Source organism: Eumetopias jubatus, unplaced genomic scaffold (genome assembly GCF_037043125.1).
Source record: "Eumetopias jubatus isolate StellerSeaLion01/CBP00866 unplaced genomic scaffold, mEumJub1_p1.0 scaffold_3, whole genome shotgun sequence".
NCBI classification, from domain to species: domain Eukaryota; kingdom Metazoa; phylum Chordata; class Mammalia; order Carnivora; family Otariidae; genus Eumetopias; species Eumetopias jubatus.
The window spans coordinates 163,070,308-163,084,590 of NW_028274809.1; the positions used below are offsets into that span (position 1 = coordinate 163,070,308).

Sequence of the window (14,283 nt, forward strand, 5' to 3'; positions counted from 1 at the left end):
TTTGGGGAAAATCGCTTTCTGACCTGTTAGTATGTAAGACTGGCCCTGTTTTTCATCAATTCTCATCTTTGGTGATTGGAAAGTCTAAATTCATCAGATGTCCTAAAATTAAATCCTGTCATTGCTACTCTAGATAGATCATCATGTTTTTGCTAAAAAGCTCATCTTTCAGTGTGTACTTCCGTATAAATCGGATCTAATTTGAGGGAAATTATTTTTAAATGGTGATATGTTGATAACCACACTTTATCTTTTCTGGCATAGACAACTGGAACCACTTTATCAGTCATCAAGAATCTAGATTTCCCTTAAGAACTTGGATTTCTGGTTCTATCCATTTCAAGCAGCAATTCCCCCATCATCGTCTTCTGAGGCACAGATCCTTTGTGGAATACCCACGTGGCATGTATCTTGCAGAGATAAATAAGGAAGTAGAAATCCTAACTGAAATCACTGTTGAACAGTTTGTGCTTGACTATAATTATAGATATGTTCCCCTGCAAGGAGTCTATGGGCTGATCTAATTCAAGGACCTAGGATTCCAGAGAGATGCCTGAGGGACTGCCATCATGGGCAGGCCACGCCATTGAAATTATAGCTTGTAATTGAAATTATAGCTATTCATTCTAATCCCTTCTATGTATTGGTTTGGGAGGGAGATGGTCTACATAAGATTTTCATTTGAAAAGAGGGTTTTGCAAAACAAAAAGCTTGCAAATCCATGTCATTATGAGAGAGAAGACCCTGCCAGACTCTGAGACATGCCTGAGGTCACCTGGTTATTGATAGAAAAGGACCTGTAATCGCTCCTGTGGTTCTTTTCTCCTTTGCCTGTCTACAGTCCTAAGGACCCCCACACCTACAGTCTGCCAGGCTTAGCCACAGTGAGGCTGCCCGCTGTTAACTGTTTCAGAGAGGTGGTTATCTGCCCTTCTATGTGATACGGTCAAGTAGAGGTTTATTTCCAAGGTAAGAATATCCTTCTGTGAGACAATTCTTCTGGTCTAATAAAGCTGTGAGACTCTTTCATCTAGAGCGCAAGCTCATTCTCTTTTATCCTATATTTGGTAGAAAAGGATAATGTTTGCTTGTTCTCTCCCACAAAGTATTCTTTATGTAGTTTGAGACTATTTATTAAAACTCCATCCTGTCTTTTATTCTTCAAGATAAAAAACATCAGTTAGTGTCTTGCATATCTAACCTATCATTTTTCCTCCCCCCTTGTATAGCAGTGGATTCTGTGCTTTACTTGGCTTTAAGTCGATTTTCTTTCTTTTTTTTTTTTTTGGAGGGTAAGTGTAGCGAAGATGACCACTTATCTTCATTGAGTCATGTCTAATTTAAGTGTATGGTAGTTTCGGTTAAAGAGAAGAACTAACCACTAATTTTTTCTATTCATAGCAGAGTTTTATTCTGGAGATTGGTGTTCGTCAGGCTGATTATTAACATGTTTTCACTGCCTGCATCGGGGTTCCTGTATTTAAACTGCTTTACAAGCTTTCTGATGAAAACTTTTCTATATTATTAGCTACAGATTTTTATTAAAATAATTCCATACTCAACTCTGGAAGAGTCAGTAATTATTTTTCGAGAGCAAGGACCATGCCTAATCCATCTTTATTTCCCAAGTACTAAGCCCCGTGTCTTATACAGAATAGATGCACAATAAGTGTATGTTGACCAGATGAATAAGTGAATGTTGTTATAGCAATTCTGTGTCCACAGAATGTAGTAACTTCTTGGTTCGGTGCCTTCCTTGCCTTCCTTCTAATTCTTATGTAATATCACTTTTTCGTAGAATAGAGTCACTTGGGTTTAAAACTTGTTTGAGAGGTGGAAAAACTTTGGCATAAAGCTTTATGAATTGCCCAGTTAGCCCTAGGTTCAGTTTTAACTGCCACATTGAACTGGAGAATTTGTAGGTCTTTTTTTCCTGGAAAATAAAGTGGCTTTAGGGAGAACTTCTTTTTAAACAGTAAGTCTAAGTTCTTAATGTTTTAAATCAAAGACTGAAACTAGGCTGGGAATTTCAAGTTAAGATTCATGTCTACTCTTTACCTAAAACAAAACATATAAATTATGAAAGGCAATTGAAATTTTCACAGACGTCGTGTATTTTACAACTTAAAACATTTGTTTTGGAAAATGGCTGCAAGTTTGTGAAACTGAGCATTTGTTGCTGTGTAGTATAGTGACGGAGTTGGAAATAGAGGTCTGCCTGTTGTCCGGGAGGCTGTTGTTCTGGGGTTTGTTGTGGCTGATGTAACTTCGAGGAAGTTGTGACTTGTTGCTTCAGTGTCTCAGTAGGGACCCTCTTGGCATCTGACCCTGGTTCCTCAGAGATGACATAGCTCAGCATTTTGCAGCTTGTCTGGCAGCTCTGCCCTCACCCCTCGATCTTCATGTGGCAATGGGGCAAACAGTCGCCTTGCCAAAACTTCAGGTGCCCATTAGGGGATGGTCCCAGTCCTAGTTGAGCTCTACACGTAGCTGAGTCATGTGTTGATGAACCCTTCGAAATTATTCAGCTAAATATGTTAAATGTTGGAGATACCTTTTTAACAAGTACGATGGCATTTTAAAAACCATTTAAATATTTTTTTTGCATTTCTAAAAATGCTATTGTATTGAAATATATGATATGTAACATTGTATAAATTTAAGGTGTACAATATGTTAATTTGACACATTTATATATTGCAATATGATTGCCATTGTAGTGATAATTAGCACCTCAATCACCTTATATAATTATCCTTTCTTTTTAGTGGTTGGAATAATTAAGTTATAGTCTCTTAGCAAGTTGGATTATAATACTGTGTTGTGTATGTTCACTGTACTGTGCATTAGATCTCTAGGGCTTATTTACTAATAGCAAGTTTGTACCACTAAACACACACAACATGCCTTCTCACTCCTTTCCTGGGTAATAACAAATGGTCTATAAATTAAACCCAATTGTGTAGTGGGCAAATGCCCAAGCTTTATTAATGCCCAGCTGATTTAAAATATGAATATGAAGAAAAACATCTGTTGATGTGAAGGTTTCCCTTGTTTTAGCAGAAAAATAATAAACTCACTGATACGTATATAAATGAAGGTTTTACCAAACCCAAGTTAAAAAGATTGATGCTTCTGGTTTATCATGAAATAATTCAAGTGTACCTTGCATATAGCCTCCCTTCTTTCACGGATAGACTTTCCTCCATGTGGGTGCCAGGGACACCTGATCCCACCGTTTCGTGTTTGTTTTCAGGATCAGTTCAGTGATATGAGAATCAGCATAAACCAGACTCCTGGGAGCGGTCTTGACTTTGGGTTTACAGTAAAATGGGCTTTTTCTGGGATCTTCGTTGCATCAGTCGAAGCAGGTAAATCATAGATTTGGCTCTACTCAACTTTCTTCCCCTTGTTATCCTATGCTGTTCAAAAAACCCTCCAGAAATTAGTTTATGTGATATAGGAGGAGAAAAACACATGTGAAAAATGTAGCAGTAAAGTGAGGAGATGCATCCTTTTCCCTGAGACTAATACCGTTTCTTCTCCTTGCCTAATTAATTTTAGTTTTGTAGAATCTTAATCTTGTGACCTTTACAGAATTCATTTGTCAAAATTTTTCACTTAATATTTGAAATGATTCCGTGCAACACTTAACTGAAAATTTTGAAAGAACTGTCCATGATTGGCCATGGTTGTGGTGGATATATATATGCTGTATAATAAATTGGTGTTTTCTGAGCATCCTAATATATCTATAGCCCATGGAGTCCTCAGGATGCTTCTGGACTTGTACAAAAGGAGTGCCCCTCCCCCACCCAGGGTTCTACCAAGTCAGTCACAGGAACCCTGAGCAAAATATTACCACAGAGGCTAAAATTAAGCTACTGTTAATTAAGAGGAGTTCTTCATTTACATATTTTAGCTATATAAAATTGCATGCTAACTCTAGTCATTGTTTTTGAAAATTCAAAGACTATTTAATTAGATAATGGTAAGTGCTAATTGTAAGCGGTTTTAAATATCCTTGCTTTTTTTTTAATCCATTCCAGAGTACATTTGGTTTTGGAAGCTCAATTAAAGTACAATATATTTCACATCTTTAACTTAAAAATAATTTAAAATTTTCTTTTTTCTTAGGAAGGTAATAAAGAAATTTTATTGAGCAGATGAGCTTATTCCTCCTTTACATGTTAATAAAGATACATACTATAGAATAAAAAATGCTTTTGGTGCTTTGTATGTTGTAGGTACTCAAATATTTGATAACTTTAAAAAAATTCCTGATTCTGGTCTACCTGAAAAATCTAAGAATGGTTAGTTGGGATTAAAAAGTCATTTTTTTTCTCTCAGTAAGCAATGACTAGCAGGATGTGGATTTTTTTTGTTAGGAATTTTTTGTTATTGGTTCTATAATTTATTTTGCTTTATACAGGTAGCCCAGCAGAATTTTCTCAGCTACAGGTAGATGATGAAATTATTGCTATTAACAACACCAAGTTTTCATATAAGGACACAAAAGAGTGGGAGGCAACCATGGCTAATGCTAAAGAAACTGGAAACCTAGTAATGGATATCAGGCGCTATGGAAAGTCTGGTGAGTTGGTTTTACCACTGTCTGCCTTTCTCAATGGGGAACTGGTCTTTGGCAAATGGTTATAACAGCTTGCTTCAATAACTTTTTTCTCATTTTTTAAAATTTTTTTGACTTCGAGGTATTTTGTGGTTATGCTGAGACAAATCTTGAACAATCCTTCCTTGACTATTCTGTCTGAAAACTTTTCACTAGCAAATTTACTGAGTTCTACATTATTGATTGATTGATTGAGATGCTATACTGACTCTGAATGCAGGTATTAACTGAAAGCTATTGTAATTGCATCTGCATTTGGGAGTCTCATAATAATTTTGAGTATTAAGAATTACACTATGATTTTACTTTCTCAATAGCACCATAACTAACTGCTGGTGTAAGAGAGAACATGGTGGGTCATATTCCTTTTCATGCTCAAGGAACTTGCAATGTAATTCTACTATTTTGTTCCTTAGTTGTTGAGGTTGGATGGGGAATGGCATTAAGCTTCCCCCTCCCTGCCAAATTATGATCTCAAAATACGATATTCAGTTCCGGCTTATAGAAAGTGTCAGCGAATTTGCTAGTCTTTTCCTTATTAATATGATCTAACCCTTGTGTTTTCGGAAGATGATCTGTTGGTCAAAACACCTGCACTCTTTACTTCTTTCCCACACTACCTGATTTGTTTGTATGTTTTTGTATGTACATTTTGTGTATGTGCATTCAGTAACTTTGTTCTTTCCACTTCACCATTTACGTGTACTCATTTCTTGATCATCATGTGCCAATCAGACTGGGCCAAAGACCAAACTTCCCTGCCATTTACACGGCATAAAACCCTCAATCTCACCAGTATGGCTACCAAAATTATAGGTTCACCCGAAACAAAGTGGATTGATACAACTTCTGGAATTTACAACTCAGACAAATCTTCAAATCTGTCAATAACAACTGATTTCTCAGAAAGCCTCCAGCATTCTGTAAGTATTTTGAGAAGTGGGAGTATTTGTGTAGAGCAAAGCATCTGTAGGAAGTGTGTGTGTGGGGGGGAAAGAATTTGAACAATTTTGATGCTACTTGAAAAACATTTAGTTGAATAAGGTAATTTATAGTAATGGGAGTAAAATGTATTTTTGACAGTCCTAAAGCAGTACTCATTGATAGAGTAATAGTTATATAATGGTAAAAGCAAAAGATCCCGTAGTAGTGTTCTATAGGTGTTTCCTGCTGATCTTCATCATTATACCCATTTCTTAAATCTTTGTGGATGTGAAGTAGTAATGACGTAAAATTATGCACTGTAAGTTTTCTATGCTTTCTTTGGCCTTTAGGGGTAAATTGCACACAATTACTATATCTTAAAACCTCATGAAGCATTTTTAGTTCTTGTGTAGATGAATTTGATGGGTAGACTTAGATGTGTGGTTAAGAGATACTCAATTACGTTGATTAAAAATAATTACAATGTAGAAATTTTTCTAAGTATCAAAGCAATAGTTAAATTTAAAATTTCAAATGTTTACATTGACTCCCTAGATATAGTTGTTGTTATCCTAAGATATTCTTTTATCTAATAAGGAGATCCTGCTACATTGTGTAAGAAAAGCTTAACTGCTGAAGAATCCTCTATGCTTGTGTTGCTTACCCATAAGTATAAGCTAAGTGAACTTAATTATTTGGCACATCATGTTTCTTGGAAAATTAATGACTGATTGAACTTAAAGTCATCCATGCTTATAGATAGGTGGTCATTAATCCTTTCACAAATATTAAAAAAATTTAAAAACTTTTCTATGTAAAAAACTATAAGAAATACATTAATATCCTGTAAAACTCATCTTGTTAAGATATTCTCTCTACTGGGAAATGCATTATTAAAACCCAAAGTCCAATTGGAAAGAATGTTGTTAACTGGCATTTTATCCTTTCCAGAATACTGAATCCAAGGAAATGAATGGAATTCGTGATGAAAGTACTACTTTTGAATCAAAAGGTAAACATCACCATTATAACTAGGTTTATAATATAGAAGTCACAGCATTCAAGTTCTGCTATTATGAAAATTAATATCAGTGAGTCAAAGAAAAACTGATCTCACTGCAAGTTGAAACTAAGAGGTTAGCATGCAGATCCAGTTGCAGACAGGTGGAAGGGCATTCAGTTCCAGGGTTCTGGAATAGTTCAGGAACTACAAACAAAGGTTGGCAGAGTGTCCAGGAGCTTTGAGTGACTGTGTGTCTAAGTCAAATAAGAAAGACTGGTTTTCCTGAGGCCATTAGCCTTCTTGCTCTGGTATGTTGGCAGAGGGAAACAGTTAAATCTGAAACGATGAATGAGGTTTCCTTTCTCCCTTTATTGTGAAAGGGACAAGTTTGTAGGCAGCTAATATTAATAGAGAAATGGCAATAATAGTCGTTAGCCAGAGGACCCATTTGTAATGAAAAAGCAGGTGTCGTATCTAGGGAGATCTCATATGGTGGAGTTATCACTCTCTTCCTTCTGTCTGTCCATAAATCATTGTTGCCACATGCTATATGCTACTCCTTAGGCATATAAAATAAATAAGAAAGATCTGGTCCACATAGGCAGGGAACAAGACCCAAAGAAGACAGAACGCCTGCTATCATGAAACTAGACTCCCACCAGCTAGGTTTTCACAGCAGTTTGACGGCTTTGTATCTGCCTTTGCCAGTTCATAATACATTAGGTCAAAGCCAAACCAAGTTTATAAATTCCCCTTGATTGATGATTTATTTTGGTATTTAATTTCTGATAGTTAGAAGTGACTGCATGATGTAATGTATGGTGATTAACATAACATAATAAAAAAAAAGTGACTGCATCTTAACTGATACTGCATTCTTTATCAAAGGAGTTTTTAAAACAAACCTGACTTATTTTTGATTCACGATGTTAAATCCAAGACATCCAGGTCCCATTCTGCCAGTAACTCAGTTAAAGCAAACTGCTAAGACACCAAACTCGTCATTAGTGACTATGACTATATGCACGCCTGTCATGTGAGGGTTTTCTTTAGACAAGCACCAACTAGTATGAAGTAATAATTGCATTTACATATTATGAATAAACTTAAGTATAAGAATCATTTGCCGTAACCTTGCAACACATCTGTAGAAGTCAGAATGTTTCTTTTCTTTTCTATTTTTTTTTTAATCAGAGCGAACTCCATTTGCTTAAAGTTAGTGGCTATAAGATGTTAAACCAAGGCCAAATACTTTAAATAGAAGAATATTTTAATTTGGACATTTGTTTTTATTTTATCTTTCTCTGGGTATTAATTTATCTTCTTCCTCCCCACTATTTCTCAGTTCACTTTTTACTTAGCACTGCAAAAACTCTTAGTTACAAATACTTTTCCCTGGACTTCTAGCTTTTGGATTGATTAACCTAAGCAAAACATTTCAGTTTCCATTTCCCTAAGGCTGTGTGATCTAGCACGGAAGTATTTTGGCTTCTATGAAACTATGATGCTATCTGCTAGAATTTATTAATAAAATAATTAGTTCCATTACTAATTTGGATGTGGTATAGATTACTAAAATGTGTGTCTTTGTACATTTAAATAATCCATATCCTCTATGGCTATCAGTTTTGTCATTTTACAACTAATGCTACAGTTTAGAAAGGTGTGTCAAATACCATTTAGTTTTCCAGTGGTAAGAGATTAAGATGAATGACATGGTATTGACATTTTTTTTTTTTTATTTTCCAACTAGCATCTGAACCTATTTCTTTGAAAAACTTAAAAAGGCGATCACAATTTTTTGAACAAGGTAAACTACCAAGATGACGATTCATGCCCTTTCATGGAATTGTTCCCAATCTCCACTCTGTCCTCATAGTCTTTGGTGCTGGGCACTAAGCCTTTTCACTTTGGCTGCCATTGTGACCAAGCAACATAACCCATTTCCATTCTTTTCCTAGGGTCATCAGGCTTTTCTTACAGTTCATGGGTCTACCTCTGTGGTAATGGGTCTTTGTGTGTCTTGTGTATACCTCTGAATTTTTTTTTCTAATTAAAAAAAAAAAAGGTTGAGATGCTGTTTAAACACACACTTCTTTCCACTGGGTGGTGACAGTAAGAAATGAGGAACTTCACTTACGCCTTACTGCTTCCTACCAATTGCATACTATTAGATTACACCAACACCCAATTGTTGAACTTTTGAAAACTCTAACTTTTGGTAATGGAAAATGCTCTTACTAAAGAGCAGAGTTGTTTATTGCTATTGGAATGATGGCTTTGGCGTGTTAATAGGACCCCCCTGTTAACGCTGAAGTAAACTAAATGTAAATTTCGGTTGCACTTCTGAACACGTGCATTTTGAACCTCCCCGTGTTGGTGTAGTTGGGTCCCTCTGCCTTCTATGCTGTGCATGTGGCATTTCTTCTCCCTCCCACATCTGCCTAATGCCCTGTCTCATGAATGCAGTCGGAGCTTGTGCTATCAAGAACTTAAAAGTAATATCCAACATTTGAGATGCGATGGCACAGAGAGGAGTGTGCTGTTGGTGTCTAAATGTTATTGTTTCTTACTTTTAAGATGATTAAAAACCTTTACACACTTGCCTTATACATAGATTTTTTTTTTTTTTTTAAATCTACTAGTCTTTCTTTGGTGAATTAAGGTTTCTTTTTGACCATAAATAGGAGTAGCTCACCACTGTGCATGTACAAGGTCTATTTGTGTCAGTATCCTTAGTGTTTTTTGTATTTTTGTTAAATTCCTGTTTTTCTATGGTAATTTAATTGAAACAGTATGATACTCCTAGCTCAAACAGGCTACATAAGACAATTCCCTCTTTCTCTGGTCTGATTTTCACTCACTTTTCTTCAACAGGCTGTTTTAGGGAAGGATATTTTCCTAAGTCTCAAAGCAGTTTTCTATTAAAAAAAAATGTTTAAGTGAGTAATTTATTTGACAGCTGAGGTTTCAGGAAAATTAAAAAATATTGTACGATAGTGCCTTTCATGAAATGTACTTACTTATTATTCTTGTACAACATACAGACACATATTCATGTAGCATCCCCTGAGAATAAAAAGAAGACTATTAGGCCCATAAGTTTACACATGAAGTTTGAATATTTGTGCTTCCCTTTCAGAGGAATGGAAAGGATTTCTTGAACATGTCTTTGTGGTGTCTTATTTAAATAAAGTAGCTCATTAGCAAAGAGATCTGGAAAATCTGATATAGAGCTGTCACATTGTCATTAAATAGTGGCAAGTAAAAACTTGGATTTGGCAGATGTTATAACATTTGAAATTCTTTTTTCCCCTGTTGGGCTCAGCTGTGACATACTACCTGGTGTATTCATAAAAGAACCCTAAAACCTCTTCAGAAAACACCAGCCGTCCAGCTCTAGTACCAAGGGCTAGGGGGTACTTTCAGCATCCATAGTTTCTCTCTCTCTCTCTCTCTCTCTCTCTCTTTGTTTTAAATGACTTTGACTTTGGAAGATGAGTAACAGATGGAATTGAAGAGAAAAACTGAGATACTGCTGTGGTTTAAAAAGAAACCAAAAAAACATTGAGCTCACTTAGTATACTGGCATAGAAACAGCTAATATGACTCTGAAAAAAATTATTTCATAGAAATGAAAAGACTTATAGGTTTTTTTTTCTTCCTTTCCCACATGGTGCAACACAGGAAGCTCAGATTCTGTGGTTCCTGACGTAAGTAGCATTCATTTGTTTTTGGAATAAACAAGGTGACCTTGGTGGGACTGAATTAGCACATACTAGCGTTGCTGATTTTCGGTTGCATAAGAATTTGTCAAGGGGTGGATAGTCTTTCCAAGTTGAAAGGACCCATTTTGAACCAGAAAGCCAAACCTCCCCTGGTGCCACTTAGGCCAAGGATGGTATGAATAATTCATGTAAGCGAAAGTGCTTCCGTAGATGACTGAATGAAGTAATATGTTCTTCCTTTGTTTGCGCATCTTCTCTTACAACTGGTTTAGCTTCCAGTTCCGACTCTCAGTGCCCCTAGCCGCTGGGCGTGGGATCAGGAGGAGGAGCGGAAGCGGCAGGAGACGTGGCAGAAGGAGCAGGACCGCCTGCTGCAGGTAGAGCAGAGTGACGTGGGCCCACGGGAGCGAGGCAGGCTGGCTTTCCCTGGTCAGTGTCAGCCAGCATCGGGAAGCAAATTAAAAACAAAAAATCAAAAGCTAATAACCTCATAATTAAATCTTTTGCTAGGCAGCACATTCTGCATTCATTACATTTCTAGTTTGAAGCTTTCCGAGTCCTCCTTTTAAAATCGTTATTTACCCTGTGTATTTTTTAGGAGGCGGCACTATAGTTTTGTGGATTTTCTTATGTATGACAGGTGTATGAATTGTAAGGACTTCCACCCCGTAAGCTGTGTTGCAGAGAAAAGAGCTCCATTGCAGAGAAATTCGGTCCCCCTTGCAGTTAGCTAGGGGTTTTAATCAATTACAACTGTGGTAAAGCGTGGCTGTGGATTCAATTCTGAGTATCTACCTTTTCCCGAGACTGCTTAATTTGATATAAGCTAGTTCGTACTTGAGGGATGAAAGTCCGATTGGTGAAAATAATATCACCATCTTTAAAGATTGAGGTGAAGGGTAGAGCTAGCAAAAATGCTGGTGAAAAAAAATCCTGTGTAACATCATTAATCTGTTAATTAACTAATTAACTAATATGCTATCTCTCCTTATAGGAAAAATATCAACGTGAGCAGGAGAAACTCAGGGAAGAGTGGCAAAGGGCTAAGCAGGAAGCTGAGAGAGAGAATTACAAGTACTTGAATGAGGTAGTAGTGTTGGAATGCGCTGTGTTCTTCTCTGTCTCAGTGAAATTAGCCAAGATGGAAGATCCTCTATTTCACCTGGCTTTTGCCACATATCCACTTATATAAGCTCTTTGAAAAACACAAGGAGCTCTGATTTGTCAGAATTTTGCTCTGATGTTTCAACCTTTCTCTTAGTTTCTCTACTGTATCATTACTGCTTCTATTAATGGACCCTAACTGCATCTTTCTCTTTGTACTTCTATTTCACCCATGTGTGGCTTTGTTGGCGATAAAACTTTTAACATCATTTCGAGTGGAAATCGGGCCAACTACAGTCAGTCTCTCAAACTGAATATAAATAAATGAAATTATAGCGATACACAGATTCGGATGGGTTTCTCTTTGCCCCTGGTCATGTAGGAACTGATGGTCCTGAGCTCAAACAGCATTTCTCTGACCACTCGGGAGCCTGCCGCGGCCACCTGGGAAGCCTCCTGGGGTGAGGGGTCCAAGTCATCAGACCGGGAAGGAACCCGGGCAGGAGAGGAGGAGAGGAGACAGCCAAAGGAAGGTGCAGTGGAGGACCAAAGAAAGAAGTTGCAGGACCAACTCACGCCTGAGAAAGAGAGGAAACTGAAGGAGCAACAACATGAGGAAGAGCCAGAGCAGAAGCAGTGTCACGAGGAGGCCCAGGAGCAGAAGCACCAGGCAGAAAGGGAGAGGGAAACTTCAGTCAAAATATACCAGTATAGAAGGTTTGTCCTACAGCCGAAGGGCACTGTGATGTTTTTATATTGGCTTGGCTTAGCTCAGTCCATTCCCCACTTCAGAGGCTCCTAGTTGGTCCCTACCATCCATTTTCTACACAAGCAGCCCAAGGGAGACCCTTTACATTGCACACCTGATCCTGTCACCTTACAACTGTTCAGATGGCTTTCCTGTCACATTAGAATACTACCCAGGTGCTCGCCGTGACCTAGAAGGCTCACGTGACCTGGATTGTGACCCTCTGGTCTACTTGGCTTCCTACCACTCTTCCCCTCGCTCTGTCTGTTCCAGCCACACTGGCCTCCTTTTTCTTCCTTGAAAACGTCCAATGCATTCTGCCCCTGAACATCCGCATGTTTTAGTCCCTGTGCTTGCAGAGAGCTTCCCTCACCTCTTTCCTTGTCTTCCTCATTTTCTTTAATAAGTCTCTGCTCAGATGTCACCTTCTCAGACTTTCCAGAATACCTTATCTAAAAGATGTGCCTTTTCCCCACACCTTCTCCTCATATGCCTTACCCTGTTTCATGTTCTGTATTGGTTGTCCACTGAAATGTAAGAATTACATTTAATACTCTTTTTGTTTTGTTTGCTTCAATAGCCCAGCCCTAGAACAGCGGCAGGCACTCCGTATACAGTTGTGGGATGAATGAATTGCAAATCTCTGTTGGTATTAATAGGTCTTCTTTCTGCAGTGATTGATCGAAATGCTTCTGTATGTTCAGTTTTCAACCCAGAGACCATCTCATAAAGAGGCTAGAATAACCTTGTTTTGATATCAATTTCTCAAACTCAGGAAGAGTGTTAAAGTCTAATATGTTGACCATAAACTCTTCTTTCTATCTTTTAGGCCCGTTGATTCCTATGACATACCAAAGAGAGAGGAAAAATCTTCAGGGCTGCTTCCTAGTGACAGGTATATGGGACATTTTGTTGTAATTTAGTTGGAATAATTGACTTGAGATGAATATTTGAGGGCTCGTCTAGATGTATTTTAGAACTACTTTAGGTCTTGATCTTTTGTGGGATATAAAGAGATCTTGCCGGTTGATCTTTGTATGGACTAGCTTTTGCTGTGTGACCAGCTACCCCTAAACTTAGTGATTTAACATGATTTTGTGGGTAAGTATTTTGGGCTGATCCTAATTGGCGGTTCTTTTAGTTGATTGGGCTCCTCCTACATCTCCTACTAGTTTACTAGGCAGCTCTGCTTTGGGGAGTTGGCTGTCATCTGGGACAGTGAGAACAACTAGACCATGTTCTTTCAAGATCCAGCAAGCCATTGCAGTCTTATGTACATGGTGGCTGAGCAGAGAAGAGAGAATTAAAGAGAGGAGGCATGCTAGGTACCTTGCTGTCTATGTTCTGAACTGGCCCACCAATGCTTCTGTCACATTCTATTACCTAAAGTAAAATCACAGGCCAGCCCAAGTTCACAGAACAGAGAAAAACTTTACCTCTTTATAGGAGGAGCCGCAGTGCAAGGGGAACGGACACAGGGTAGAATTGTGTTCGTTTTGTGCAACTGCCTTAATTTTTATTTTAAGGCGGTTATAAGCAACGGCATCAGCTTGCCCCAGATGAAGTTACATGTGGACATCTGAAATGAGAATTGTGGCCTACCCTGATGAGAACTACTGGTCAATTCCAGGAAATGTTAGCTACCTCTTAAAATTTCCTGAGATATAAATTTAATGTTTAAAAGTAATTTTTAAAATACTTGGCAGTTTTGAAATTGCTAAGGACTTCTAAATAGACTCTGTCTATAAATATCCAGTGTATGACCATTAATTTGTGTTTTCAGAGCTGACATTTCTTCCTTAGGAATTTACCTGAGAGATATGGAAAGATTCATTTCTACAGGCAACCAGGCTGATTGAGTAGGACTCCGAGTAGATAGGGAAAATTAATATATAGGTAGTAATGGGCTGACATTAAGCTAGAAAAACTTTTAGTGATGGATGCTCTTATTTATAACGAAGGTTTCTGAGCAACTGTGGATCATTAAATGTGTATCTCTCTTTTTTAAAGATATGCATTTATTTATATATTTATAATCTTTATGCAGCTTATAACCTGGAGACAACAATTATATTGCAGAAGAAAACTTAACAAATCCTGGAAAATACAGAACACTGCCAGGCAGTTGTGGTGTAGCATGCCTTAG

The 14,283-nt window shown here is 37.6% G+C and overlaps 1 protein-coding gene across 8 annotated transcripts in view; it reads left to right on the forward strand.

Annotated features, from left to right (window-relative positions):
• LMO7 (LIM domain 7) overlaps positions 1-14,283 on the forward strand; it is a 192,468-nt gene that overhangs the window by 166,175 nt on the left and 12,010 nt on the right. For 4 of the 8 annotated variants that reach the window (XM_028106098.2, XM_028106099.2, XM_028106100.2 and 1 more), the window contains 10 exons: positions 3,257-3,371; positions 4,433-4,594; positions 5,447-5,553; positions 6,506-6,566; positions 8,311-8,367; positions 10,245-10,270; positions 10,558-10,662; positions 11,280-11,372; positions 11,772-12,106; positions 12,967-13,032. In XM_028106098.2, the coding sequence (XP_027961899.2) occupies positions 3,257-3,371; positions 4,433-4,594; positions 5,447-5,553; positions 6,506-6,566; positions 8,311-8,367; positions 10,245-10,270; positions 10,558-10,662; positions 11,280-11,372; positions 11,772-12,106; positions 12,967-13,032 (1,127 nt within the window). Of the gene's footprint in view, positions 1-3,256; positions 3,372-4,432; positions 4,595-5,365; positions 5,554-6,505; positions 6,567-8,310; positions 8,368-8,518; positions 8,561-10,244; positions 10,271-10,557; positions 10,663-11,279; positions 11,373-11,771; positions 12,107-12,966; positions 13,033-14,283 lie in introns of all 8 variants that reach the window. The other 4 variants (XM_088022207.1, XM_088022208.1, XM_088022209.1 and 1 more) reach the window with 2 other exon arrangements.